The 26,957-nt window shown below is 47.8% G+C and overlaps 1 protein-coding gene across 1 annotated transcript in view; it reads right to left on the bottom strand.

Annotated features, from left to right (window-relative positions):
- LOC147630037 (ras-related protein Rab-2-A-like) overlaps positions 1 to 26,957 on the bottom strand; it is a 45,485-nt gene that overhangs the window by 6,243 nt on the left and 12,285 nt on the right. The window contains exons 3-5 of the mRNA XM_086811650.1: positions 16,408 to 16,490; positions 16,071 to 16,275; positions 15,910 to 15,978 (exon numbers count right to left, since the gene is read on the bottom strand). Coding sequence (XP_086667776.1) covers positions 15,910 to 15,978; positions 16,071 to 16,275; positions 16,408 to 16,490 — 357 coding nt within the window. The remainder of the gene's footprint in view (positions 1 to 15,909; positions 15,979 to 16,070; positions 16,276 to 16,407; positions 16,491 to 26,957) is intronic.

Genomic DNA, 26,957 nt, shown 5'->3' with positions numbered 1-26,957 from the left:
CTCCGCTTTCCTCTTCCCACCCACGCTTCCTCAGGTCCCCAAGGCAGCAACATAACTCTCTCTCTGCTGAATCTCTTCTCTCTTCTCTCTTCTCTCTTTCCCCTACATGGCTTGAACCCCCCCCCCTCTCTCCCTGCTGCTGATGTTTCGCGCTGGTGTCATGGATTAATTTCCAATCCATTGGCTGTGGGAAGTTCTGCAAAAAGTCATGGCCAAGACCGGGTTTAAAGAGGAGCTCGTGAAGGTGGAGGATAAGCTCGGCACAATTATCAAAGAAAACAAGAAGATGGTCGACTCTTCCGTTACCGCAATCATAAACCGCCTCTCCAAACTCGAGAAGGGATTTGACAAAATCCAAGAGCTCGAAGAGAGAACATCCAAGCAAGAGGCTGAGATTTCAGCCTTAAAGGAGGAACTAGTGGAGGCCAAATTGCATGCTAAAAGTCAAGCGGCTGATATCTCAGCCCTCAAAAAGGAGTTGGAAGCCACTTCAAAAAGCAAGCTTGAGGATGGAAAATTTCAGCCCTCCTTTATTGAAGAGCTGAATACCATCAAGGAACAAATGAGGATCATTCGAGAGGAGGAGGAGCAACATAAAGAGAAGACATCTTCATGGGTGGAGGAGATCACAAAGACACAAAAGAAGATGGACGAGGCTGAGAAATGGATCGAGGTCGCCAAGAAAGGGAAAGGTAAAGAATCGCCACCCATCCCCACTCCCACCATCATCAACATGACCCTTGAAGAGGAGCAAAGGAGGAAGACCCGGGCCTTACATGTACGAGTGTCCGGTCTAAAAGACCGTGATGATGCGGAAGGGGAAACCAAGGAGCTCTTCTCTATGATGGGCATTGAAGCCACACACACAAAGGCATGGAGAGTGGGAAAGAAGAGAGAAGGTAGTGGTGAATCTTCTAAGGAGAGAGCACTTATCATTCCTTTCCCCTCCATGGAAGCGAAGAAGGACTTCTTGAAGAGATAACCTACACTCAAGAAGACGGGAATATTTCTTGGAGATGACCTCACACTCTCGCAACTTGCCCACATGAAAGAAGTTATGCCCGAGATAAGGGCAGCCCGAGAGAAAGGGAAAGTGGCCTTCTATAGAAATGGTAGAGTGGTGATTATGGAGAGGCGCTCTTCATGACGGCGCGAGACCTATGGGACTACACTCAAAGTTGCTACTTGGAATTGTAATAGATTTCTACGCCTTGATGTAGGGGATTTTGAGGATAGTTTCACTGGGAGGGATATCATCTTCTACTGTGAGATGCATCAGGCTCCTGGACAGTCCATGCCACATGTTAGTGGATACCGATGGGAGACAGCTTGTAGACAGGAGACTCGTTCAAAGCATAGAGGACGGGGCTCATGAGGAGTGGCAGTATTGTTTAGAGAGGAGCTACAGCCACTAATACATATAGTCCGCAGAGATGAGCAGGCTAGGTACATGTGGGTTAGACTGAGGGCAGAGACGGGCAAATATCTCTACATTGCTATATGCTATTTTGCTCCTAGTACATCAGTGTATGCATCACCTAGCGGGCAATCTCCCTTTTCTATTTTGGATGATGACATTTGGGAGTTCTCCAGGGATGGTGACATCATTCTCTTGGGGGACTTCAATGGCAGGACCGCCCATAACCACAGTATTTTATGATACCTCAGAGGAGATGTTGAGGGAGCTTGATGTTAGGGATATGGGCCTATCTAGACTCTCACAGGATGAGGAACATTTAGTGTATGGGCGGTATTTGATAGACATGGGGACTACACATGGATTGGCCATCCTGAATGGCCTACAGAGATTCCCGACATCGGGCGGTTTCACTAGCTTTCCACATCGGCATGGTGCTAGTACAGTGGACTATGTTATGGCTCAGCCCAGTCTCATTCCCTCTTTTCAGGATTTTATGGTAGGCACTAGGCCGGTTGGAATAGCAGTGGATCATGCTATCTTGTCCTTCACTCTCACATTTCAGTTCAGCACCGCTCCATTGGGACAGGTCTCCACACACACTCGTTATACCTTTACGAGGGAGACTGACACCGTGTACACGGATGAGATATACAGACGCTTATGTGCCGAGGAGCCGGGACGGCCATTAGATGAGCTCACTCAGATATTGATAGAGACACTTCATGCTGCAGCATTAGAGGCATATCCCCATAGTCAGCCTACACGGAGACGATCTAGGAACATGCCCCAAAACAGTTGGTATGATGAGGAGTGCAGAGAGATGAGGATCAGATTACAGAGAGAGGTGCTCATGGGTGTTACCACTCATAGACAGTCACGGATTACCTTCCGGCACCTAGTGCGACGGAAGAAGAGGGCTTATCTTGCTCAGTTAGACAGGGATTTGTATCAGGACATGCTCCACCGCCATCGAGCTACCTTTCCACGTGACGTAGTTGAGGGAGACCTCTCGGCCATACTCGTCAACCCCATGCTTGACATTTTGGAGAGTGGTATACCATCTACTCGGAGCTGATGTTGCTCCCATGTTTTTATGTTCTTAGTATTCCATGACGAGTTTCCATGGACAGTTTTGTATCACCCCAGTGAGATAGCTATATTTATGTTTTCATTCTATTTTATTTTCCATTCCATGATGAGATATGCCATGGACATTATTGTACCACTTTGGTCTCATAGGCCCATTGGGTCTTTAGTAGACACTTAATCTCTCTCTCTCTCTCTCTCTCTCTCTCTCTCTCTCTCTCTCTCTTTCTAGATCCTGTGGTAGCTTGCCTGCTACTCTATGCACACCCACCTGTGCGCCTCCTCTGCCCGCCTGCTGTTCTGCTTTGTGCGTACCCACCTGCGCGCCTCTGCTGCCTCTGTGCTGCCCATGATGTAGCTCGCCTGCTGCTCTGTGCGCACCCACCTGCGCGCCTCTGCCCGCCGGCCCGCCTGCCTGCCTGCTCTGTGCGCAAGCAGTCGCGTCCATTTTCCCACTCACCCTTGCTCAGGCCCCCAAGGGGGAAACATGTCTCAATCCCAAGAGGGCGAAAAGATGGTGAAACAATCTTTCACACCCGCGATACTTTGGCTCCGCTGATTGTACATGTGTTTAATCGTGCCATTTGTGAGGGTTTCCCAGCAAGCTAGACAGAGCATATCATTGTACCACTCTTTAAGAGTGGGGACCCCATGGTACCAGGCAACTATAGGACGATCATGATTGGTCGTTACTTGGCCAAACTATATGGCTCTATATTGGAGTCAGAGCTGAGCCGCTGGGCAGAGAGGCATGGTCATCGAGCACAGGGATAGGCCGGCTTCAGGAGAGGATTTACTACCTTGGATCACATACTGACACTTTGGGCACTTATTGAAGAGGGCAGGGCACAAAAGAGAAGGATATATTGCTACTTTGTGGACTTCCGCAAAGCCTTCAATATCGTACCATGTGCCAGGCTTATGCATAGATTGCATGACATTGAGGTACCTGAGGATATGCAGTGGGGGATATATGCTTTGTACGAGTCTGTGAGACAGGCAGAGTCCAAGCTCCAGGCGGACTATCCGATATGGTGACCAGCACAATAGGGGTGAAGCAGGGATGCCCGCTATCACCCACCCTCTTTGGACTGTACATTGATGTGGTCTCCGATTATGTAGACAGATTGGAAGGCCCAAGGGCATGCCTGGCAGGGGTGTTGATACCCATCTTGTTATATGTTGATGATATTGTTCTAATCTCAAATTGCATTTGTCAACTATGCTACCAGGAGGCAGAGACAGAGGAGCACAACATTTTCCCCTGTACAGTCTATTATGAGATCAAGGGAGATATCACTACCTCTTCCGAGAGGATTTTGGGACGTTACGCAGGGTCATGGAGTTTGAGGATCAGAGATGCCTGGGATTGTTCCTACTTGAGCTCAAGAGACACAAAGAGACCCTCTTGGCAGACAGGAGACCGAGCCATGATGTAGCTAGACAGAGGATCCTGACAGATTTCTTCAGCACCAGCACCAGCACCAGCAGCCCAGCCCACACACCTCCTGATCCCTCCTCCATCAGGCCATCAGGGCACCAGCCCACGGTCTGAGGGAGTCACCACTGATAGAGCAATGGTCTTATGTCGTGCTCGTCGGCCACGCCCACGAGGATCCCGACCACGGCATCCTCACTATCACCAGATCAGAGCCATTATTGCTCAGCATCGGAGGCGCCTACCTCGCTTCTACGACCTCTCCATTCTAGACAGCCCCATGGCGGAGATATTTGATATGAGGAGAGGGCAGCACTTCAACTGATCAGCATACATGGATCTACTTGATATACATTTTCCAATATTTTCTACTTAGTATCATCTAGGAGTCTTACTTATAGTTCGTATAACTGTAAGACAGTCAGTTTATTGTACTTTTCAGTTTCATTTAGTTGTTCTCTTTGATGAGACACCAACTTCAGATGTGCTCTCAGTTTTGGTCTCATAGGTCATTATGGCCTCTTAGAGACGTTAATATATCATTTCATTTCCCTCGCTCTTGCTCTCGCTCATGGACATGATGTAACATTTGGTCTCATAGGTCATTTTCACCTTTTGAAGACCCATGCTAGAGCTCCTAGGATGATTACCACTCCAGCCATATACTGTTGTACTCACTGTCACTTTTGTACTCCCCCATATTCATGTATTCATGTATCCATGTACTCATGTACCCCATTTTGACTAGTAGCATTAGCTTCCCACTCTCCCTAGTTGCTGCTTCCGGATGCTCCCTACTAATGTATTGTAGGGCTAGATACTTACCTTCAGTCCTTTCTTTTCTTTTCTAGATAGTGTATCAAATGTCATATGGTTGTAACTTTGGTCTCATAGGTCACTTTGGCCTTTTGAAGACGTTAATATAACATTTCATTTCACTTCATCTCTCTCTCTCTCTCTCTCTCTCTCTCTCTCTCTCTCTCTCTCTCTCTCTCCATCACGATCCTCCTATGTCATTACAGAGGACATGCCACACGAGCAGGAGACAGGAGCCTCGCCATACACTTGTCTGTCAGAGGAGATTATGCATTATTCTACACTAGGGGAAGTATTTCTTACGGGCGACTTCAATGCCCACACACAGAGCAGACAGTGTGAGGTGTATGACTATGATGACATGGAGATCCTCCACCTCGTGGATCTAGAGGAGATAGGGGCTAGTCGGGCATCAGAGGACACTAGACCAGACAGAGGACATTATGGGGACCACTTACTAGAGTTGGGAGCCAGGCATCGTCTCGTTATTTATAACGGGATGCTACAGTGGCCGGGATCAGGAGGGCAAACATGCTTCCCACATGGGGGTCATACACGGACCGGAGGCACGGTGGTAGACTACATTATGGGGTCTTTGGAGGCATCACAGCTTGTCACCTCATTCTCCATTCCACCTCGTCCTATTGGGGCAGATCATACACACTTGGCATTTTCACTAGCCGGATCACCAGTATCACCAGCCCCCCACATACCGACGCCACACACTACCATCTACTTCACACATGACATGGCAGACATATACACTGGCAGAGTAGAGGATGGGCTCCTACTCATGGATCCCCTGGCACCTATGGATACCATTACAACCCAGCTGGCATCACTCCTACACACGGCTGCATTACAGAGCTTCCCACATCGTGTACACTCAGGAGAGCCTGCGAGACCTGGGACTATGCCCCAGAACAGATGGTATGATGACGAGTGCAGAGCCCTATACTCACAGCTCCGCATACAGAGAGCCTTGGGAGCCATCACAGAGCAGGAGTCGAGGAGAGAGATGAGGAGACTTACTGGCCTTCGCAGAGATACAGGAGCTAGAGATCTTTCATTGCTTCATGAGTAGAGATAGCCCTGTCTCATGGCGGCACTTCAGAGAGCCCCGGACCCCGACACCTATTGCAGACCCACAGACATGGCACACATATGCAGAGGGCCTATACCATGCCCCACAGCAGCCACCTATATCTCAGCCACAGGAGCCTCGACCTACCACAGCTAGCTTCTTTACCCACTCGATGGTACAGGAAGCTATCCGCCGCCTACAGCATGGACGGGCCGCCGACCATATGGGCCTGCAGGGTGAGCATCTCATATATGCAGTAGATTCTTTAGCTCCTTTTCTTGCACACCTGTTTAACAGGGCACTAGCAGAGGGTTTGCCTGCGGAGTGGACGATGCACACCATTGTGCCGATTCACAAAACAGGGGATATGCTCGATCCGAGCAACTACAGGACGGTTATGGTTGGCCACGTGCTGGCCAAACTCTATGGTGCAGTGCTGGAGCAAGAGCTTAGCTTATATGCTGAGCGAGCAGGTTTACGCTCATCAGGGCAGGTAGGCTTCAGGAGAGCTTTCTCTACCACTGACCATGTATTCACTTTGAGATGTATGATTGATCAGGCCAGAGTGAGGAAGAGAAAGCTCTATTGCTGCTTTGTGGATTTCCGCAAGGCATTTGACACAGTACCGCGAGAGAGGCTCTTTCAGCGCCTGCAGTCTCTTGGCATACCAGCAGATATGACATGGGGCATCTATGCATTATATGAGCAGGTTTTTGGGCGAGTTAGATGTCCAGGAGGTATGTCCGAGACTATTGCTAGCACCATTGGTGTGAAGCAAGGATGCCCACTTTCCCCCACGCTATTTGGGTTATACATTGATGAGGTGGCTGACTTCATTACACGGGGAGGCGGAGATGGAGTTGATTTAGCAGGTACCTCAGTACATATTATGCTCTATGCTGATGATATTGTATTAGTGTCTGAGTCTCCAGGTGGTCTACAGCAGCATCTACATGCACTCGATGATTTCTGCACACAGAGGGGTCTTACTGTGAACCTTGGGAAAACCAAGGTTATGGTCTTTCATACATCGAGACAGGGCAGGAGTCAGCTGACATTCACTCTCGCAGGATGCCAGGTGGAGGTGGTGACGTCATACGTGTACCTAGGGGTTACCTTCTCTGCAGCAGCCACACGCTTCACCATGGGTTCAGCAGCCAGAGCTAGATTGACACGGGGATATGCAGCATTGGCTATGCTAGAGAGACAGTCCTTTACCACAGCTCAGAGGACACGAGGGGCAGATCACACTCGATATACTTTTACTTCAGAGACTGATGCTGTCCACAGAGATGGGATTTATAGACGTCTGTACACAGAGGAGCCAGGGAAACCTTTGGAGGAGCTGACCCATATACTGACAGAGACTTTACAGGATGCAGCGAGAGAGGCATATCCACATACTCAGCCTGGACAGAGACAGCGTTCTGGGTGTATGCTCCAGAACAGCTGATATGATGAGGAGTACAGATAGACAAGAGCCTGACTGCAGCGGGAGGTTGCTGTGGGAGTCACTACTCACCGACAGTCGCGTATTGACGTCCGGCGCCTTGTGCGAAGGAAGAAGCGGGCCTTCTTTGCTCAGCTAGAGCAGGAATTATACCAGCTGTTCTTGAGTCAGGATTCGAGGGAGGCTTGGCGTTTGTTTCATGAGTCCTCCCCTGCTTCGGCCATCACTTCTACAGAGGTCTGGGGTAGTTATGCCGCATCTCTATATACAGTTCCTGGACAGACACCTTTTCCTGACCCGCCAGCACCATGCCCACAGACATGTACTTTCTTTACCGCAGAGATGGTAAGGAAGGCCATTGATAGGATGAAGACTGGGAGAGCATATGATCATGATGGATTGGTCGCTGAGCACTTTATTCATGTGAGAGACATGCTGGCAAAGCTTCTAGCAGTGATGTTCAATCGTGCTATGTGTGAAGGCTTACCCGAGACTTGGAGTATGTCCACCATCGTGCCTATCTTCAAGTCAGGGGACCCTATGGAGCCAGGGAATTATCGCACTATTATGATTGGTCACACACTAGCACGATTGTATGCATCCATTCTTGAGCAGCAGTTGAGTAGATGGGCAGAGAGAGAGGGCATTTGAGCAGAGGGACAGGCAGGGTTCAGGAGAGGTTTCTCTACTCTTGACCACATCTTGACTCTGCGGGCCATTATTGAGGAGGGCAGGTCGCATGGGCGACGGATTTATTGTAGCTTTGTGGACTTCCGCAAAGCATTTGATACAGTGCCCAGAGCCAGATTGATGAGGCGATTACAGGAGATGGGGGTACCCACAGAGCTCATATGGGGGATTATGGCTTTATATAGATCAGTTGCAGGACAGGTATGCACCCCAGAGGGGGTCTCTACTTTGGTTCACTCCACTATAGGAGTGAAGCAAGGTTGCCCGTTATCTCCTTCATTGTTTGGTATGTATGTGGATGAGGCTTCTGACTACATTGAGAGATTGGGGGACAGAGGTGCCCAGCTAGCAGGTACATGGATCCCACTATTGTTATATGCTGTTGATATTGTGTTGATCTCTGACTCCCCTGAGGGTATGCAGCGTCATCTGGATGAGTTTGCACATGATAGTGGATTGTCTGTCAACCTTGGCAAAACCAAGGTTATGGTGTTTAAACTTTAACACCACGCCACAATGGGTTAGGCGATCAGCTCCCACATTTACATATGGGCAGGAGATTGTGGAGTATGCAGATGCATATACATATCTTGGGGCAGTATTCAGTGGGCCAGTGTTTTCGATGAGGAGAGCAGCAGAGACTAGATTGACTAGAGCACATGCAGCCCTGGGTGGTTTGGAGAGGATGTGTTCGCAGGTTCAGTTTCAGGAACCTCGAACGAAACTTTGGCTTTTTGACACTCTAGTGACATCAGCTATGCTTTATGGAGTGCAGATATGGGGACCTTCAGTGGGCCATCACAGCGCAGGCGGGTGGAGAGGTATGGAGAGGCCTTTGGTATCTATGATTGCTAGGATTATTAGAGCCAAGGCCGTGGTACCTCATGAGATTATTCGAGCAGGCAGCTGCCCCTCTGGTGATTGAGGCTCTTACGAGATCAGTCTCCTACATACATGGCTTGTGGGATCTCCCCCGAGACAGATATGCACGCCTCGCCCTTGAGTCCTCCCAACAGTTAGCTTTACAGGGAGACACGTCTTGCTGGTATGGACAGATGACATCTTGGTTCCAGGCACATGGTTTTAGCATGGACAAATTGCCTCCCTTCCAGTATTCTCTGGAGGCACCCTCTCTCACTCTCACACGGACAGAGATTACCAGACTCATCCGTCAAGATTTAGTTCAGCTGGACATTAGGAGGACATGGATACAGCCGACCGAGGAGCTAGGCACAAAAATGGCTTTCTACAGAGAGCATTTTCTTCAGCTCACAGCAGATGGTTTTGTGATCAGACCCAGTTACATGGATGTACACTTGTCTCATGCAGTACGATGTGCTATTGGTCAGATTCGCACATCCTCACACCAGCTTGAGATTGAGACTGGCCGATATAGAGGTATAGGACCACAGCAGCAGAGCAAGACATGGATACCGCCCACACCAGCGGTACACTGATTGATCGTGCGATTGAGCTTGGGTGGTCCAGACGCCCACGACTACGGAGGAGGGCATCCCAGCATAGACGGAGGTTGCAGCGGCGGATTCGGATTATTCTTGCGAGACATGCGGGACACCCAGTCAGGGTGCTGACCACAGAGGATATTGAGGAGATCCGCCAGCGTCCGATGCGGCACATATTATGAGATGGAGGCACCTCCATAGTGTACCCCCCCGTCCCACATGATATTGTATCCCCTCACTGTACTCCACTCACCTCCATAGCGTACCCCCCCCCCCCTCACTATATTCACACCCTATAGGGGTTTCTGTTTACCTTCTAGTTCCAGTTTCATTTTCTAGGTGCCAGTAGTATCATCTTTATTTTTCATTTTCTGGTTTTTTATCCAGACATTGTATCAGATCCACCATGATGTAACTTTTTGGTCTCATAGGTCATTATGGCTTTTTGAAGACGTTAATATAACATTTCATTTCTCTCTCTCTCTCTCTCTCTCTCTCTCTCTCTCTCTCTCTCTCTCTCTCTCTCTCTCTCTCTCTCTCTCTCGCGCGCGCGCGCGCCTCTGTTCACTACTGTCGCCGCCGCCTGCTCCCTGGGCTCCCTGGGCCGTCTCGCTGTCTGATAGCCCCACGTCCTGCCTTTTCCCACCCACCCTTCCTCAAGCCCCCAAGGCAGCAACATAACACTCTCTCTCTCTCTTTTCTCTACATGGCTTGACCCCCCCCCCCCCCACGTTGCTGCTGTTTCGCGCTGCGCGCAGGTGTCATGGATTAATTTCCAGTCCATTGGCTGTGGGAAGTACTGCAAAAAGTCATGGCCAAGACCGGAGTTAAAGAGGAGCTCGTGAAGGTGGAGGACAAGCTCAGCATAATTATCAAAGAAAACAAGAAGATGGTCGACTCTTCCGTTACCACAATCATAAACCGCCTCTCCAAACTCGAGAAGGGATTTGACAAAATCCAAGAGCTCGAAGAGAGAACATCGAGGCAAGAGGCTGAGATTTCAGCTGTAAACGAGGAACTAGTGAAGGCCAAAATGCATGCTAAAAGTCAAGTGGCTGAAATCTCAGCCCTCAAAAAGGAGTTGGAAGCCACTTCACAAGGCAAGCTTGAGGATGGAAAATTTCAGCCCTCCTTTATTGAAGAGCTGAATACCATCAAGGAACAAATGAGGATCATTCGAGAGGAGGAGGAGCAACATAAAGAGAAGACATCTTCATGGGTAGAGGTGATCACAGAGACACAAAAGAAGATGGACGAGGCTGAGAAATGGATCGAGGTCGCCAAGAAAGGGAAAGGTAAAGAATCGCCACCCATCCCCACTCCCACCATCATCAACATGACCCTTGAAGAGGAGCAAAGGAGGAAGACCCGGGCCTTACATGTACGAGTGTCCGGTCTAAAAGACCGTGATGATGCGGAAGGGGAAACCAAAGAGCTCTTCTCTATGATGGGCATTGAAGCCACGCACACTAAGGCATGGAGAGTGGGAAAGAAGAGAGAAGGTAGTGGCGAATCTTCTAAGGAGAGAGCACTTATCATTCCTTTCCCTTCCATGGAAGCGAAGAAGGACTTCTTGAAGAGACGTCCTACACTCAAGAAGACGGGAATATTTCTTGGAGATGACCTCACACTCTCGCAACTTGCCCACATGAAAGAAGTTATGCCCGAGATAAGGGCAGCCCGAGAGAAAGGGAAAGTGGCCTTCTATAGAGATGGTAGAGTGGTGATTATGGAGAGGCGCTCTTCATGACGGCGCGAGACCTATGGGACTACACTCAAAGTTGCTACTTGGAATTGTAATAGATTTCTACGCCTTGATGTAGGGGATTTTGAGGATAGTTTCACTGGGAGGGATATCATCTTCTACTGTGAGATGCATCAGGCTCCTGGACAGTCCATGCCACATGTTAGTGGATACCGATGGGAGACAGCTTGTAGACAGGAGACTCGTTCAAAGCATAGAGGACGGGGCTCATGAGGAGTGGCAGTATTGTTTAGAGAGGAGCTACAGCCACTAATACATATAGTCCGCAGAGATGAGCAGGCTAGGTACATGTGGGTTAGACTGAGGGCAGAGACGGGCAGATATCTCTACATTGCTATATGCTATTTTGCTCCTAGTACATCAGTGTATGCATCACCTAGCGGGCAGTCCCCCTTTTCTATTTTGGATGATGACATTTGGGAGTTCTTGGTGACATCATTCTCCTGGGGGACTTCAATGCCACGACCGCCCATAACCAGACAGTATTTTATCATACCTCAGAGGAGATGTTGAGGGAGCTTGATGTTAGGGATATGGGCCTATCTAGACTCTCACAGGATGAGGAACACACTGAGTATGGGCGGTATTTGATAGACATGGGGACTACACATGGATTGGCCATCCTGAATGGCCTACAGAGATTCCCGACAGCGGGCGGTTTCACTAGCTTTCCACATCGGCATGGTGCTAGTACAGTGGACTATGTTATGGCTCAGCCCAGTCTCATTCCCTCTTTTCAGGATTTTATGGTAGGCACTAGGCCGGTTGGAGTAGCAGTGGATCATGCTATCTTGTCCTTCACTCTCACATTTCAGTTCAGCACAGATCCATTGGGACAGGTCTCCACACACACTCGTTACACCTTTACGAGGGAGACTGACACCGTGTACACGGATGAGATATATAGACGCTTATGTGCCGAGCAGCCGGGACGGCCATTAGATGAGCTCACTCAGATATTGATACAGACGCTTCATGCTGCAGCATCAGAGGCATATCCCCATAGTCAGCCTACACGGAGACGATCTGGGAACATGCCCCAAAACAGCTGGTATGATGAGGAGTGCAGAGAGATAAGGATCAGATTACAGAGAGAGGTGCTCATGGGTGTTACCACTCACAGACAGTCACGGATTACCTTCCGGCGCCTAGTGCGACGGAAGAAGAGGGCTTATCTTGCTCAGTTAGAGAGGGATTTGTATCAGTTATTTATGAGTCAGGACTCAGGCGAGGCATGGAGACTATTCCATGAGCATTCACCATCACCACCCATTACCTCCACAGAGATTTGGGGTGAGTATGGAGCATCCCTGTACACAGCACCAGGACAGCCGCCCCTGCCAGACCCATCAGAGCCATGCCCAGAGACATGTGCTTTCTTTACTGCTGAGATGGTAAGGAAAGCTATTGACAGGATGAGGACTGGGAGAGCATATGATCATGATGGTTTGGTAGCAGAGCACTTTATTCATGCCAGAGATATGCTTGCAGAGCTTATTGCTATGGTGTTTAACCGAGCCATGTGTGAGGGTTTTCCTGAGACTTGGAATATGTCCACGATTGTGCCTATCTTCAAGTCAGGGGATCCCATGCTTCCTGGGAATTATCGTACCATCATGATTGGTCACACATTGGCTAGATTATATGCATCTATTCTTGAGCAGGAGTTGAGTAGATGGGCAGAGAGAGAGGGCATACGTGCATCAGGGCAGGCAGGGTTCAGGAGAGGTTTCTCCACTCTTGACCATATCTTGACACTTAGAGCTATTATTGAGGAGGGCAGATCATATGGCAGGAGTTTCCCGGATGATTAGGCCCAAGGCCTCCGTACCACATGATATTATCCGTGCAGACATGGCTGCCCCCCCATTGGTAGTAGAGGCACTCACTCGATCAGTCTCCTTTATACATAGCACTTGGGCTCTCCCTAGAGACAGATATGCTCGCTTAGCCCTGGAGTCTTCACGACAGTTGGCATCACAGGGAGACGGATCATGTTGGTATGCACAGATGACAGCTTGGTTCCAACTGCATGGCTTTAGTATGGACAGGCTACCTCCATTTCAGTACTCCCTGGATGCACCCTCCCTCTCTCACACAAGCAGAGATTACCAAACTAATCAGGCAGGACTTGACTCAGCTGGACACTAGGAGGACATGGATACAGCCGACACACGAGCTTGGTATGAAGATGGCTTTCTATAGAGATCGTCTTCTCCAGCTCACGGAGGATGGGTTTGTGATCAGACCCAGCTACATGGATACTCATCCTTCTCATGGGGTACGGTGTGCTATTGGTCAGATGCGCACATCCTCACACCAGCTAGAGATTTAGACTATTCAGAGGAGTACCAGCTGAGGTTGTCAGTTGTGCCGGATGGAGCCAGAGACAGAGTTACATTACATATGTCACTATCCAGTATATTATGAGATACGAGGCCGTTTTCACTGCCTGTTCAGAGAGGGTTTCGGACCACTTTCCAGAGTCATGAGATACCACGATCAGAGATGCCTCGAATTATACTTGCTGGAGCTACGTAGACATAGAGAGGGTCTCTTGAGAGGGAGGGGATCAGAGAGGGAGAGACACCTACAGAGGCAGATTACAGACTTCTTTCGACCAGAGATTGATCAGTCAGGCCAACAGGCATTGCAGCTAGCCCCAGAGTATAGCCGCGCCAAAGGTACACTGATTGATCGGGCTATAGAGCTGGGGCGGTCCAGGCGCCCCAAGATGAGAGGCCCATCTCGACACCGGCCGAGACTACAACAGAGGATCAGGACCATACTAGCGCGGGCATGGGAGACGTCCAGTCAGAGTACTCACCATGGAGGACATTGAGGATATCCGCCATCGACCGATGAGAGACATCTTTGGATAGTGATGTATATGATGCTTACCTTTGTTGTTGGAGTTTTCCTTCCCAGATGCTATCCATTAGGAGCTCCTAACACCTTACTTTTCCTCATAGTTGTTGTTTCAGTTTCAATTAGTTGTTTAGTTGTTTTAGCTTTTCTTACACAGACATTGTATCAGATCCACCAACTGTTGTAACCTTTTTGGTCTCATAGGTCATTTTGGCCTTTTGAGGACATTAATATATCATTTCATTTATCATCATCTCTCTCTCTCTCTCTCTCTCTCTCTCTCTCTCTCTCATGTTTCATGTTCCTAATATTCCATGACGAGATTTCCATGGACAGTTTTGTATCACTCCAATGAGATAGTTATTTTTTGTTTCTATTTTATTTTCCCTTTCATGATGAGATATACCATAGACATTATTGTATCACTTTGGTCTCATAGGCCCATTGGGTCTTTAGTAGATGTTTAATATATCTTTCTTTCTCATGACTGTGTACTTGCTGTGGGTGTATGCTGCTGCTGCTACAAACTCTAGCCCAACATAATGGTTTCTCCTCACCACCATGAAGTACATCAGTCTTTCTTCTGCTCCTGCAACCGCCAGATCTGGAGGCTGATCCAGAACTTTCTATAGTCATAAGAAGATAGTGGGTAAAACCCCTGTAGCAAGGTCTCTTAGGGTGCTATCTCTTCATCAAGGTGGCTTGGAGGAGACTCAAAGTAGAGCTCTACTTGGCAAGCTCCTTGTCCTTAACCCCAGGGGAAAGCTGTGGAAGGATTTTGTATACACCTCACACTCCTAAGCACGGAGGCCCCTAGGTGGATCTTCACATCCGCCAAGCTCCCCCATCCTGCCTCCTCGTCAGCCAGATTTGCGGTCAATCTTCTGCAAGCTGGCACAGATTCAGGCCACCTCTTTTCCAGAGCCCTCCTCACACGAAGGAAGAGCCTCTGTCAGACTTTGATTGGGAACAATTTGCTATGTCCACCCTCTGCCAACCAGTTGGACACTTTACCATTAACCACTCCTCCTGTCTGCTCCACTGAGACTGACCTCATCGACACCCTTACCCTTTGTGGCCAATAGGAACACCTTTATGGCAGCTTTAGGGCTATGCAAGTATGCCAGGTATCTTTTCTTCCCATTTGGAACGCCTCAGACCTTTTCAGTCTGGAGATCAGGATAGGATCCCTCGGCAGTAAAGGCCCCAGTGTGGCTATTCTCCCCACCCCTGCAGATGTAATTTCCTTCCAGAAACGGACAGCCATGGAGGAGATCTCCCCTCCTTTTCTTTGGTTCACCTTCACCTTATTACCAGGATCATATCTACTTTCCTATCATGTATGTTCGTTTTTTAATCAGGTATGCTTCATCTTTCAAAACTAACCAAGAAAGCAAGCACAACCTACACCACGGGGCATTAACAAAGGCAAAAAAATGCATTAATGTCTACATATGAGATGCAACCCATGCAGACTATGATTAGTATGCCATGATGCTCACTTGGCGCCTTGGTGGAGATGAGAGTCTCTTGCATGCAACAAAAACATTGTACAACTTGATATGATCAACAAACTTGGTAGATGTCCAAAATGCACATACATATGTGATGGAACATCATTGACATGGATACAATGGCCAGCATCAAGGCACACTATCAGGATACCAACTTCCTTAACTAGGTATATGATGTGATTGCCTATCTAGAGGCCTCAAAGAATAATCACCATAAAATCATGACTACAAGAAACATAGAAAAACCTTCATAAAGCCTCGATACAAAGCGATTTAACAGCTTTGGTTCAATGCCTGACGTTTAGATTGACCGACCTCATTGGAGACATCGATAACTCCCTCTTCAATTTTTTGATGAATCTTTGCTGCTGTATTAATAAAAGCCTGAGAAGAGCCACATGTCGGTCAATCTAAGGGCATTTGCAGCCATTTCAGCAAACAAAAAAAGCTAAGAAACTCAGATTCATGATTCTTACATCTTCCACATTCTGAGCTGTTTTGGCAGATGTTTCCATGAAAATCAACCCATTTTCCTTAGCAAACTGTGCCCCTTCTTCTGTGCTTACTGCCCTTCTGTGAGCAAGATCGCACTTGTTGCCTATCAGCATTATTACCATGTTTGCAGATGCATGTTGCCGGGCATCCTCGAGCCAGCTTGCTAGATGATTGAAGGTCTCCCGTCTGAGAGTAATTGTAGTGTCAAAAGAACCACTTCATTAGCACAGCACCAAAACGACTTACACAAAAAGCGCACACACCTCCATTATTGCAAGAAGACACACACGCGATCACATTTCGGGCTGATTGATCTACCTGGTGATGTCATAAACCAGCAATGCACCGGCAGCTCCTCTATAATATGATCTTGTGATGGAACGAAAAGATTCTTGGCCTGCCTGAATACATAAAAGAAAAAATCATCCCATCAGCATACATGTCGCAAACCATTTCCAAATGAAGCTTCCCTTATTTCAAGCTATGACAACCCTATATATTTTTAGTTTTTTCCCTTGAGTAGGTCCTGTAATCACAATTTGGTACTCTCCCGGAGGCGGCTTGGTCTTCCCACTCGAAAATGTTACAACTTGTGGCCACAAAGGGCCACACTACCAACGGAGGCCTGCAGGGATTTGAACTCAGGGCCTCCCCTCCCCAAGTCACAAGCCCACACCACTCGGCTACACACCCATTGGCGACAAGCCTACATACTTGTAAACACTTTTATGCAACATACCTCTATTTATGAAAAAGATCAAGACTGTAACCGTCTCAAATCATATAACTAGTGACAAACGTATCACCAGAGATAAATGTGCAACTGGTATCAAAGACATCAGTGCAATATATGAAAGACTCATGGAATCTCCTAATGATGTTCTCAAAAAAGAAAATCTTTTTCCTGAAATTCTGGCATCTCTCCAACCCCCCCCCCCCCAAAAAAAAAAAAAAAGATCCTTCATTAGTAAAAAATCAAACAGCCAGAGGCTACATGTACATGCTCAAAACCCACAAAAGAGGGGAAGGAAAAAGCTTTCTTTTTTCTTTGGACGCAAGAGGGGGCCGGGGTTTGTGGGGGGAGGGGGGGTGTTGTGAAAGCCAAACAAGAGGTCTATAATGCCAAATCTTGCCGTCCCATTCAAAGAGAAAAGGACCCTGGCTGCATCCCCCATGCCTAAAGCTCTTTGCTTTACCCTTATCCTTGGCTGTAAATGCCTTTTCTCCACCACGGTTGCTCGATAAGTTTGCTCTTGTTTGCTCTTCTTGCAAGAGTAAACCCACGAGCTCTTCAAAAGTGACGGGATCACCACCTCCTCTCATTGAGAGGTTGAGAGAGGTGTGAAAGCCCAATTAGGAAGGTGGTAAAAAATGAAGAGTGTTGGTGACCATCTGTCTGTCTGGGATAACCTTATCAATGTTGAGCAATTGTTCCTGCAAATCTTTCACTTTGGTGAGATGATCTGCCATGGAGTCACCCTCATCCATAGAAAGAAGATCCAATTGCCTCTTCAAGTAGGCAACTCTTGCCTCGTTGCGTACTTGATACATTGCTTCCAATGTGTCCCATGCAAGCTTCGATGTCTTGCATGAACGAATGTGCGGAATAATAGTCCTTTTCACTGAAAGGGCTATCAATGGCATGGCCTGTGCATCTCTAGAGTCCCATCTCTTCTGCTCTTGTGTGGGAGCAGGATCTACATCAGGAGCTCTTTGAGCACCTCCCCTTTGAGGCGTGGCTGGCTGTATGGTAAGTGGGCGTGTGTCATCACCACACACGATGCCCCAAAGCCCTTTGGCTACCAGCAAATTACGGATCATGAAACTCCAGAGGGTGTATTTAGATCCATCCAGCTTGTCCTCCTGGGTGAGCACACCAAATACATCTGTAGCATTCTGTGCCATGTCAACAAAATATATCTGCAAGCAAACCAGTCATCTGCAAACATGAGCTCAACAGCCTCATCAGGAAGCTCCCGTCCAATCTGGTATACATCAACCAAATCAATGAACCATTCTGCTTCCGAGTCAGAGAGGCACCATACTGCCCACAAGGATCAACAACTGTTATGGTGGGATGCCAAGTCCTGGAAACCTACGGAAGACCACTCAAGGCCTTCGGAAACCTGTAACCAACCCCCTTTGACTCCGGAACCACAAAGCCTGGAGAATGTGCAACATCCACCTCCCTCAAGTAATCATATGTCACCTGCCTGGCTTTCCAATAGGTCCTCGTGGAAAGAACTTCCTCATCTACAGTAGTTTCTTTGTCCCGAATACTACGAGACATCAGAGCATAGGTTACCTGTGAAGTTTCCTCTGACTGACGAACACAAGAACTACCAACATCTATACTGGAAAGTTCCTACCAACTGCTGCCATCATCTGGTAAGCTATTCCACCATGGTCCCGGAAAGCCTGCACCTGCAGCGTATCCACACTTAAGTGGCCATTACCAGACTGCCACTCATCACAAAATTGAGGACCTGGGAGAGAGAGTGCTGAAAGTTTGTAAACTCCATTCTCCACTTCGCCTTCCCAAACTACCTGGCATGTTGCCTTGTCCTGGAGAGCAACAAAATGCTCATCAAACTCCACCCGTATGCCAGTCTCGCAAACCTGATGCACTGACAACAGATGAAAACCAAGTGATGGAACATACAACACCTGGGAGGAATGCTTCCCCCCTCTGCCATCAGGAACTATCTCCAACCTGCCCTCACTGTGAACTCGGATAGTGGATGTATCCCCAGTAAGAATGTGACTAGAATACCTACAGAGATCCTGTAAATCCGAACGGGAAAGAGTCATGTGCCTAGAAGCACCACTGTCTAGAATCCACTCCCGAGTATCCGTAGCGCAAAGTCCTCCAACCACCTCCCTGCCCGAAGAAAATGAAACATCGATGTCCATCACCTCCAGGTGCACAAAAGCTAGAGTTTTCACGGTTGCTGCTGAGGATTCTGCACCCTTGTCGGTGCTCCACTTGGGACACTGCCTCCAATAGTGGCCTTTCTCGCCACAATTATTACAGGTCCTCTCTGCCTTCAACTTCTCGTGGTCTGAGTCGGACATCTTCTCCGATGAAGCCTTCCCTTTGCCCTTATTGTTACGGCCTTTCGACCGTTGGCCAGTTAAGGCCTCCGAACCTCCGCCCTGTGGAGGGTTCGAGAATCTTTCCTCCTGGTCCAAGACCATGGGCACAAGCTCCTCCCACGTGATAGTGCTGAGCCTGCCACCACTGGTAATCAAAGACGAGTAGAATGCTGAGTACTGAGAGGGCAAATGCGACAGCAACGTTATGGCCATATCCTCCGATGATATCTCCTTTCCCAGCTTGAAGAACTTCCTGCTGAAGAGCCTGCAGCTTGTTAATGTGCTCCCGCATCGTCAACGACCTTGCAGGATTCATAACCCGCATCCGTACTTGCAAGGAAATCCTCTTCATGGGCGATACCCTGTTAATAAAGAGAAGCCAAATGCTCCCATATACCTCTGGCCAGCTTCATATGATTGATTACCTGCGGTGTGCAATTGAGGAAAATGAATGAACGAACCCTGGCATTGACACGGTCCCACAATTGTGCCTGTGCCTCGCAGTCCTTCCAAATCAAGGGTAACTCCCCTTCCTCTACCTCCGGCCGTGAAACCCCAACAACAATGAAATCAGCAAGGTCATAAGACTCTAGAACAGATTCCACCATTACCTTCCAGATGCCGTAGTTATTCCCAGCCAACTGACGGTCCACTGGGAACGTGGGGAGTGTCGGGATCTTCACGTGCTTCTCAGCCATCTCAAGTAAATCTATCATTGCGGGGATGTAACTGAAAAGGGTGGGTGGGTGGGAAAGAAGAAGAACTTAAACCTGCAAGTGGCTGTCCAGTAAATCAGCCCGCCTTCCTCTTGCTTCTCCTCTTCCCAAACAGTCCAAAACAGTCCACCAATCAGCAACACAACAGTCCCCCCCTTGCTCACACAATTCCCAAGATCTATCAAGAGCCTAGAGCTCTGATACCATGTCAGAATATGCAGTGGGGATGATGACAAAATATGAGAACACAAGAGCAAGTGCATTGCAGAAAAACACAGCAATGGAGAGGGAGAGAGAGAGAGGCGTGTAACTCTGCTATATACACAAGATAAAATCCCAAAACAAGATACAAAGAAGTGGGGGGCCATGGGGCCATTTTATATGGCCCCATATATGGGGTCGGCCTATAGAAGAGGCAGCCGACAGCCTGCTGAAGTCACCCGACCAGCATCTACTCCAGTCGGCCAGCCCCAAATGGACAGCATGCACACGTGTGGAGTCGGCCTGCTCCAGTCCGCCAGCATCTGGACCATCCTGCCAGCACAGGGCAGCCTCCCACTCCATGGAAAAATAGGGAAAAAAAATATGGTGAGTGGGGAAAAATGAGAACACCTAATTTGGGCGGGCACACCCACAACAGAGGCCCTGGTGTATATGTACAGACAAGAGATGACTTCTAACAATAATCTCTTTTGCCCTCTAAGATTGATCATTCTTGTCATGTCTCGAGCCTTTACCCCAACTTTCAAGCCCTTTCAAGTTTTGCCTTGCATTGGTTTTCAGCTTGTGAGGATACGATCATGATCAGTTTGCACGCGAGGTTGCTATGAGGCAAGAGCAAAGACAACTTGCAGTCTCTTGGTGGGAGATAAATGGACGCATGACGCCCAATTTGCAGATCTTGGTCCTCTGTGCTCTCCCAAGAGTGCACAAGTGGTGTAGCCATGGTGCAGCCGAGCGCATTTGGAGCATATGTGCGGACATTCACACGAAGAAGAGGAACAAGTAATATAACACGCTTTTGGTGTTATGAATATGTTTTATGATTCATGAAGTTAAACTAGGTCAACTAAGAACTTTAAATTTACAAATTCAACCTCCTTCTTGTTTGTCGTAGGTTGAGCACGAGCCAACTAGATAAGTTGGTTTACGTGAATGCAAACCTCCGTTTGCTCCAACAGCTTAAAGGCAATAATGTCAAGGGAGGAGGGGTTCTCCAATGGAAAGTCAAAGAGGTGTACAACGAGGCCATAGCAAAGCTCGAGAAGAACTTACAGTGGGGAGAAGTGATTGGTCTCGCCTTTATCCAGAGGCGCACATATGAGGATATGGCATATGATTTTCTTCAAGAGGATGAGGCACGCTTCAGACGCGTGACTATGCTCAAACACGTGCCCTTACTGCCACGGAGGCGGCACATGAGTCTGATCATGATTTGCCTTCACCTCTAGATGATCGTGTGGGTACCTCCTAGTGCTCGATCCAGACATATAGGCGCCAAGAGGCCCCTCGACGTGGCCGTGCACGTGGTGAGGGAGAGCTGGAGGCTTCTCATTCTACCACTAGTAGTAGTACCTCCGACACTCATTATTCAGAGGTGGGAGAGACCAAGTAGTTACTAGCACTACTGACTCTTGAGTATCTTTCTCATGAGACATGTGACATGTTAAACACTACAATTTTGTGACACTGGCCAGTGTTTTCATCTATCTACATTTTGTATCTATGCTATATGATCCAGATTCCATCTAATTTCATGTGATTGTTAACTTTAAACTTGAAATTTCGAAAGTCAAAAGTTCATTATAAAATATGGTTTCTCACTTGGTGACATTTGACTCTGAATTCATGAGAAGTATTTTGCGTGTGCCATGTGCCTTATGTCTTCCATGTTTTTTTTATCATTATACTATGTTTTTAGGTGGCTTTTATATATTTTTTAACATTTATAATTAATAAAAATATTGGTTTTTCGAAACCTCGAAGCCTTGAGGCTGAGGGACGAAACCTTTCACAACAAAACCCCAAAAAAACTCAAAAATTTTATTGTGACTATGGCCAAGAGCTAGAGATCTGCTTTGGAAATAAGGCAAGGGGTGGCAGCCTCGGTCAGGGATGACAGAGCGGCTGCCATAGAGTCCTTCTAGAAGGGAGAAAACCAAAGGAGCTGAACCTCACCGAAAGAACAAAAAACCTGAACGCTAAAATCTGTAGGGAAAAAGGGGCGGGAAGAAAATGGCAAGAGGATGAGGCAGTGGGGAAAGGAAGAAAATAGCACGCAAGGGACACAGGAAAGGGGCTGCAAAGGTTCTCCGGAGGATAGGTGATGGCAGGAAACCAGGGGCTATGACGGGCTATGGAGGGCTTGCGGAGAAGGACAACGAGGAAATTGGGGCGCAGAGGTAGGAAACCAGGGGAAGGCGGGCAGACGGCCAGAGGCTAAGGGACAGGAGGGCGGAAGGTGAAGGCAGCCAGGCAGGAGGAGGCAGGGGGAGTCCGGGTGCATGAAGACAAGCAAGAGGCAGGGTGCCGGAGGCGGACGCACGAAGGCGGGCAGGCGGGAGGCGCGGGAGCTAAGAAGAAGGTGAGCGGGAGACGAAGGAGGTAAAAGGTGCACGAAGGCGGGGAGTGCGCAGGTTGCGTAGGGAGGGGGGGGCGATGTTGAGCAAAGTCATCCAAGGTTTCATCCCGGGACGAGGAAAAGTGATGTGATTGTGCCGTCGGGGAAGTTCTTAAAGGGATTGATCCTCACGATGTTCCTAAGTACGGTTGCCACGATTGTGGAATATGAGAAAGGCTGAAACTCTTGCCATTAGAGAAGACCTCTCTTTAGCAAAGGAAGTAGAAGATGTTTAATCTATTTGAAAATGATTGCTTTCCCATAATTCATCGACACATATGTCTTATGTGTTGCATTGGGGCCCCCAGCACAAGAAATGATGAGCTAAAACGACCACGGTATTCAACTCGTCGCTAAGGACAAGGTTGACTCTATGAGCCCTCTTATGTGTTTGTTTTTTTATCCCCATAACGGCTCATAAGGATTGTTAGAGATAGGTTGGTGCAAGTGCAAAGAAGGGCTACGTGTCATGTGCAAGACATGCACTAGCTAATCCCAGGGTAAACATGTTTTATGACCAGTAGGCTGCAGTTTTTTCGAGGAGTTTTGTCTAGGATCTGGCCGACCAGCAGTCGCCCAGTCCACTGGTATTTTCCAAGGCCCATAAAAGGCAATGGTGCTCATCGTTGTGACTCATTCAGTCCAGCATTGGGCTGAGTCATAGATTAGGTTTTACACCTTTTCAAGAAGGCAGCCGAGGGCTGCAAGATTGTACTACCTTTTTGTACATTAGAATATACTGAATACTCGGCTATCTCTCTCTCTCTTCTCTATCTTCTACTTGAGTTTTGTATCAGCATGTTCTAGGATGGTGTTTAGGGCTCAAAGAAGACTCCCAAAGCTTCCACATGTAACATTGGTATCAGAGCTTCAGGCTGGTTCTGAGATATTGTTGCTGGCCATGTCCCACCCACCCTTACTACATCCCGCATGGATGAAACCATCACCTGAGTCTTAATCTTGTCGTGGTGTGGGGACCAAGAAACATTGTTTTAGCATCAAGCTCGGCAAGGCTAAACACTAATTGGTCCCAGATAAAGGTGCACAAGTCCAAGGTACAGGAAAGTGCACAAGTACAAGGCCTAAGGAAAGGAACACAAGACATGGAAGAATTCCCAAGAGGTTGGTTGGTGGTGTTCCAGTAGACCCAAGGGGAATGGCAGTCATGTGAGTCGGGTGCCACTTGGGGCACACCAGGAAAGGCTTTCAGGCAATGGTTCCAAGGGAGGTGATCCTCCAAGGGGTGGAGTGAGAGTGCCAGACTCAATACTTAGGAAAAGAAGACTAGAGAAAGTGTTCAGGGACAAGGCAGGAATGCAAAGGGGACAAGATGGAACAAATGCACAGATCTTCATCAGAGTACTGGATTTGGAGACCAGGCAGGGTTTTCAGTGAAAAGGTTGCCAGGAAGGGAAGGATGACAGGTTGGGACTCCAATGGGATGACGACAGTAATCCAAGAACACAGATTGGAATCCCGTCATCATGTCATGTGCAAGACATGCACTGGCTAATCCCAGGGCTAATCCTGAAGAGGAAACAAGGTAAAGACACAAATCGGAACCCTGAGGATGGAACATTGGTTGCTGTTGTGGGCACGGAAAGACTAGTAGAGGACAGTGAAGGGCTGTCGGCCAGCGCAAACATGTTTTATGACCAGTCGGCTGCAGTTTTTCCGAGGTGTTTTGTCCAAGATCTGGCAGACCAGCAGCTGGCCAGTCCACTGGTATTTTCCAAGGCCTATAAAAGGCAATGGTGCTCATCGTTGTGACTCATTCAGTCCAGCATTGGGCTGAGTCATAGATATAGGACTAGATTAGGTTTTACATCTTTTCAAGAAGGCAGCCAAGGGCTGCAAGATTGTACTACCCTTTTGTACATTAGAATATACTGAATACTCAGCTATCTCTCTCTATCTTCAGCTTGCATTTTGCATCAGCATGTTCGAGGATGATGTTCATAGCTGAAAGAAGACTCCCAAAGCTTCCACATGTACCACTACATGAATGGTGAAGTTGTGGTATATAAAAATTGTGTTGTTGTGAACTCGGATGGGTAATTCTCGAGTAACCTGGAGGTTGGTCCTATGAGAATAATTAACTCAGATGGATAATTCCCGAGTGATCTGGAAGTGTAATTCCCAGGCTACAATGGTTTATTTCTATTTAGTTTTTCTTTGTTAGATGTATGTTGTGATGAATTAAAAATGAACCAGGTTAATAAGTAAATATAGATTGTAAAATTGATTTAAGAATTGTTTTGAGGTGGATGTACTCGAGAGACCAGCGAAAGCGGCCATGATTTTGATTTAAGAATTGTTTTGATCGCCAGCTCTAAATTTGTGAAAATCTGGCATCTCTACTCTCTCTATGTGATTTTTTGTTAACAAATTCAAAGTATTCAAAACATAAAAATGTAAACACAAAAACATTATATGAAATTGTATAAAACCGTAGATCTATCAATCTAAACAGATAAAAACAAAGCACCATGTTAAGTATATTGTCTTTCAAAATACCAATTTTGAAAACTAACCTCCTTTGAGGGCATGAGATGGAGAAAAAAATAAAAAGGTAGCGGTCGTAGCGCGACCTACTGTCTCCCCCCCTCCTGTGGTGCTGCCTGCGACCCCCCCCCCCCTTTTCCTTCTTCGCTTGCCCCCCCTTCCTTCTTCGCACCTACGCCCCCAGGAGAACTCCATGGCAGCCGCTCCGTCTCCCGCGACCGAGGCCACCGTTACCTGCCTTTCGTTTTCCGAAGCGGACCTGCAGCTTCTCGCTACGACTGTCGCATCCCTAGAGGCCTCCACTCTGGTATGCAAGATGGTCGGTAGCCGCCCCGCACGTGGCCAACTCAGAGATCTTCAAGCTAGCCTCCTAGGTGCGCCAGCAAAGATCGCAGATCATCATCATCATACTTTAGGGTCAACAGAGGGAAAAAAGGTCCTCTTTGCGTCAAAGTCTACTTTAGTAACCAAGTCACTCGACCATCATCATCATCATACTTTAGGAACAGTAGAGAAGAGATCACTAGTATCATGTCGACCTGCCATCAAGTACAGTTTTGGGATCGGCAAGTGTCTCAAATGCCTATACCTATACAGAGCTACTCAAACCATTACATTTCATGATCATATAACCTTTTCGGCTGTAAACCGGCCTCGGTCTTCAGACAAAACCAAAGGGCGGTGCAAAAACAAACTTGCACACAAAACACTTCAACACCATCGAGGACCTAGAAAAGGAAAACAAACACGGGGAGCTAGAGTGATCCTGCAAACAGTACACGGACACCGATTGGCCCCAAATCGCAGTGGCGCCCCTTGCGGTATTTCTTTAATTGAATATAAGAGCTTTGATTACAATAAGGCTGGAAACTCAACCGTCACAGTAGAACTCCTGAAGCCTGCAAAGACCCTGCATCATGGCTTCATATCCACTTGGCATCCACAAAGAAATCCAGCCATTGTTCGCATCAAAAGACTCTTTCACATTGATTCCTTGCATACAGAAGCTTTCTCCCATGATCAGGGCTGCCACAACCATCCATAGCCTCTCACCCTATGAACAGCATCACACCCTGACACATCCAGTGCTTCTGCATCACAACACAGACTCCCAAATTGTCTCTCAAAAGAGAACTCGCACCACAGCACAGCATACCATACAGTCGACACACCTGTACCAACCCTCTCTACCTTCCAAGGATACTATCCATCTCTGTCATGGATTCCCTGTCCCCTGCCCAATCAGTAGCAAGGCTGTACCAAACATGTGTCCATTCCTGTACCTTCTGCCTGCATGTGTCCATTCCTGTACCTTCTGCCTGCATGTGACCTATCTCCTGGAGAAACCCAAATACATGTTTCCTCGAGAAACCTACGACCTGTTTCCACATGAAACCCTTAGGCCTGTTTCCCTTTGAAACTTTTGTCCTGTTTCCATACAGAACCATTCATGGCACCATTCAACAACAGTGCCAACAACGGCATACATCTAGTTACCTGTTCCCTCATGAAACATCTGGAAACATAGAGATGCCCATAACTGTAGGTCCCTCTGTTCCTTTCTAGCAAGAAGAAAACAATCTGCTCCATGAGCACGCAGCCATGCGAGCTTGCATCACTCCCATGCCAAGAAACCTTTTCACCGATGATGAATGATCTCTTTAGAGATTATTCACGGAAATTCCTACTAGTGTTTTCTACACGATATCTTGATATACAATCATACTCTGGAGGAGCATGTCAAACATCTCCAAATCGTCTAGAGGATTTTGAGGCAAGAGAAGTTGTATGCCAAGTGTATAAAGTGTGAGTTCTTCAAACACGAACTTGTGTATCTAGGACATCGGATTTTCTCGAGATGGGATGAGCATAGATCTTGAGCGGATACATCATAAGGTTTTAGATTGGCAGGTTCCTCATACCGTAAGGCA

Source organism: Cibotium barometz, chromosome 17 (assembly GCF_041138505.1).
Source record: "Cibotium barometz isolate CiBa-2024 chromosome 17, ASM4113850v1, whole genome shotgun sequence".
Classification (NCBI taxonomy): domain Eukaryota; kingdom Viridiplantae; phylum Streptophyta; class Polypodiopsida; order Cyatheales; family Cibotiaceae; genus Cibotium; species Cibotium barometz.
Note: the sequence above shows the minus strand (reverse complement) of the source record. Positions and strands in the feature narration are given on the sequence as shown.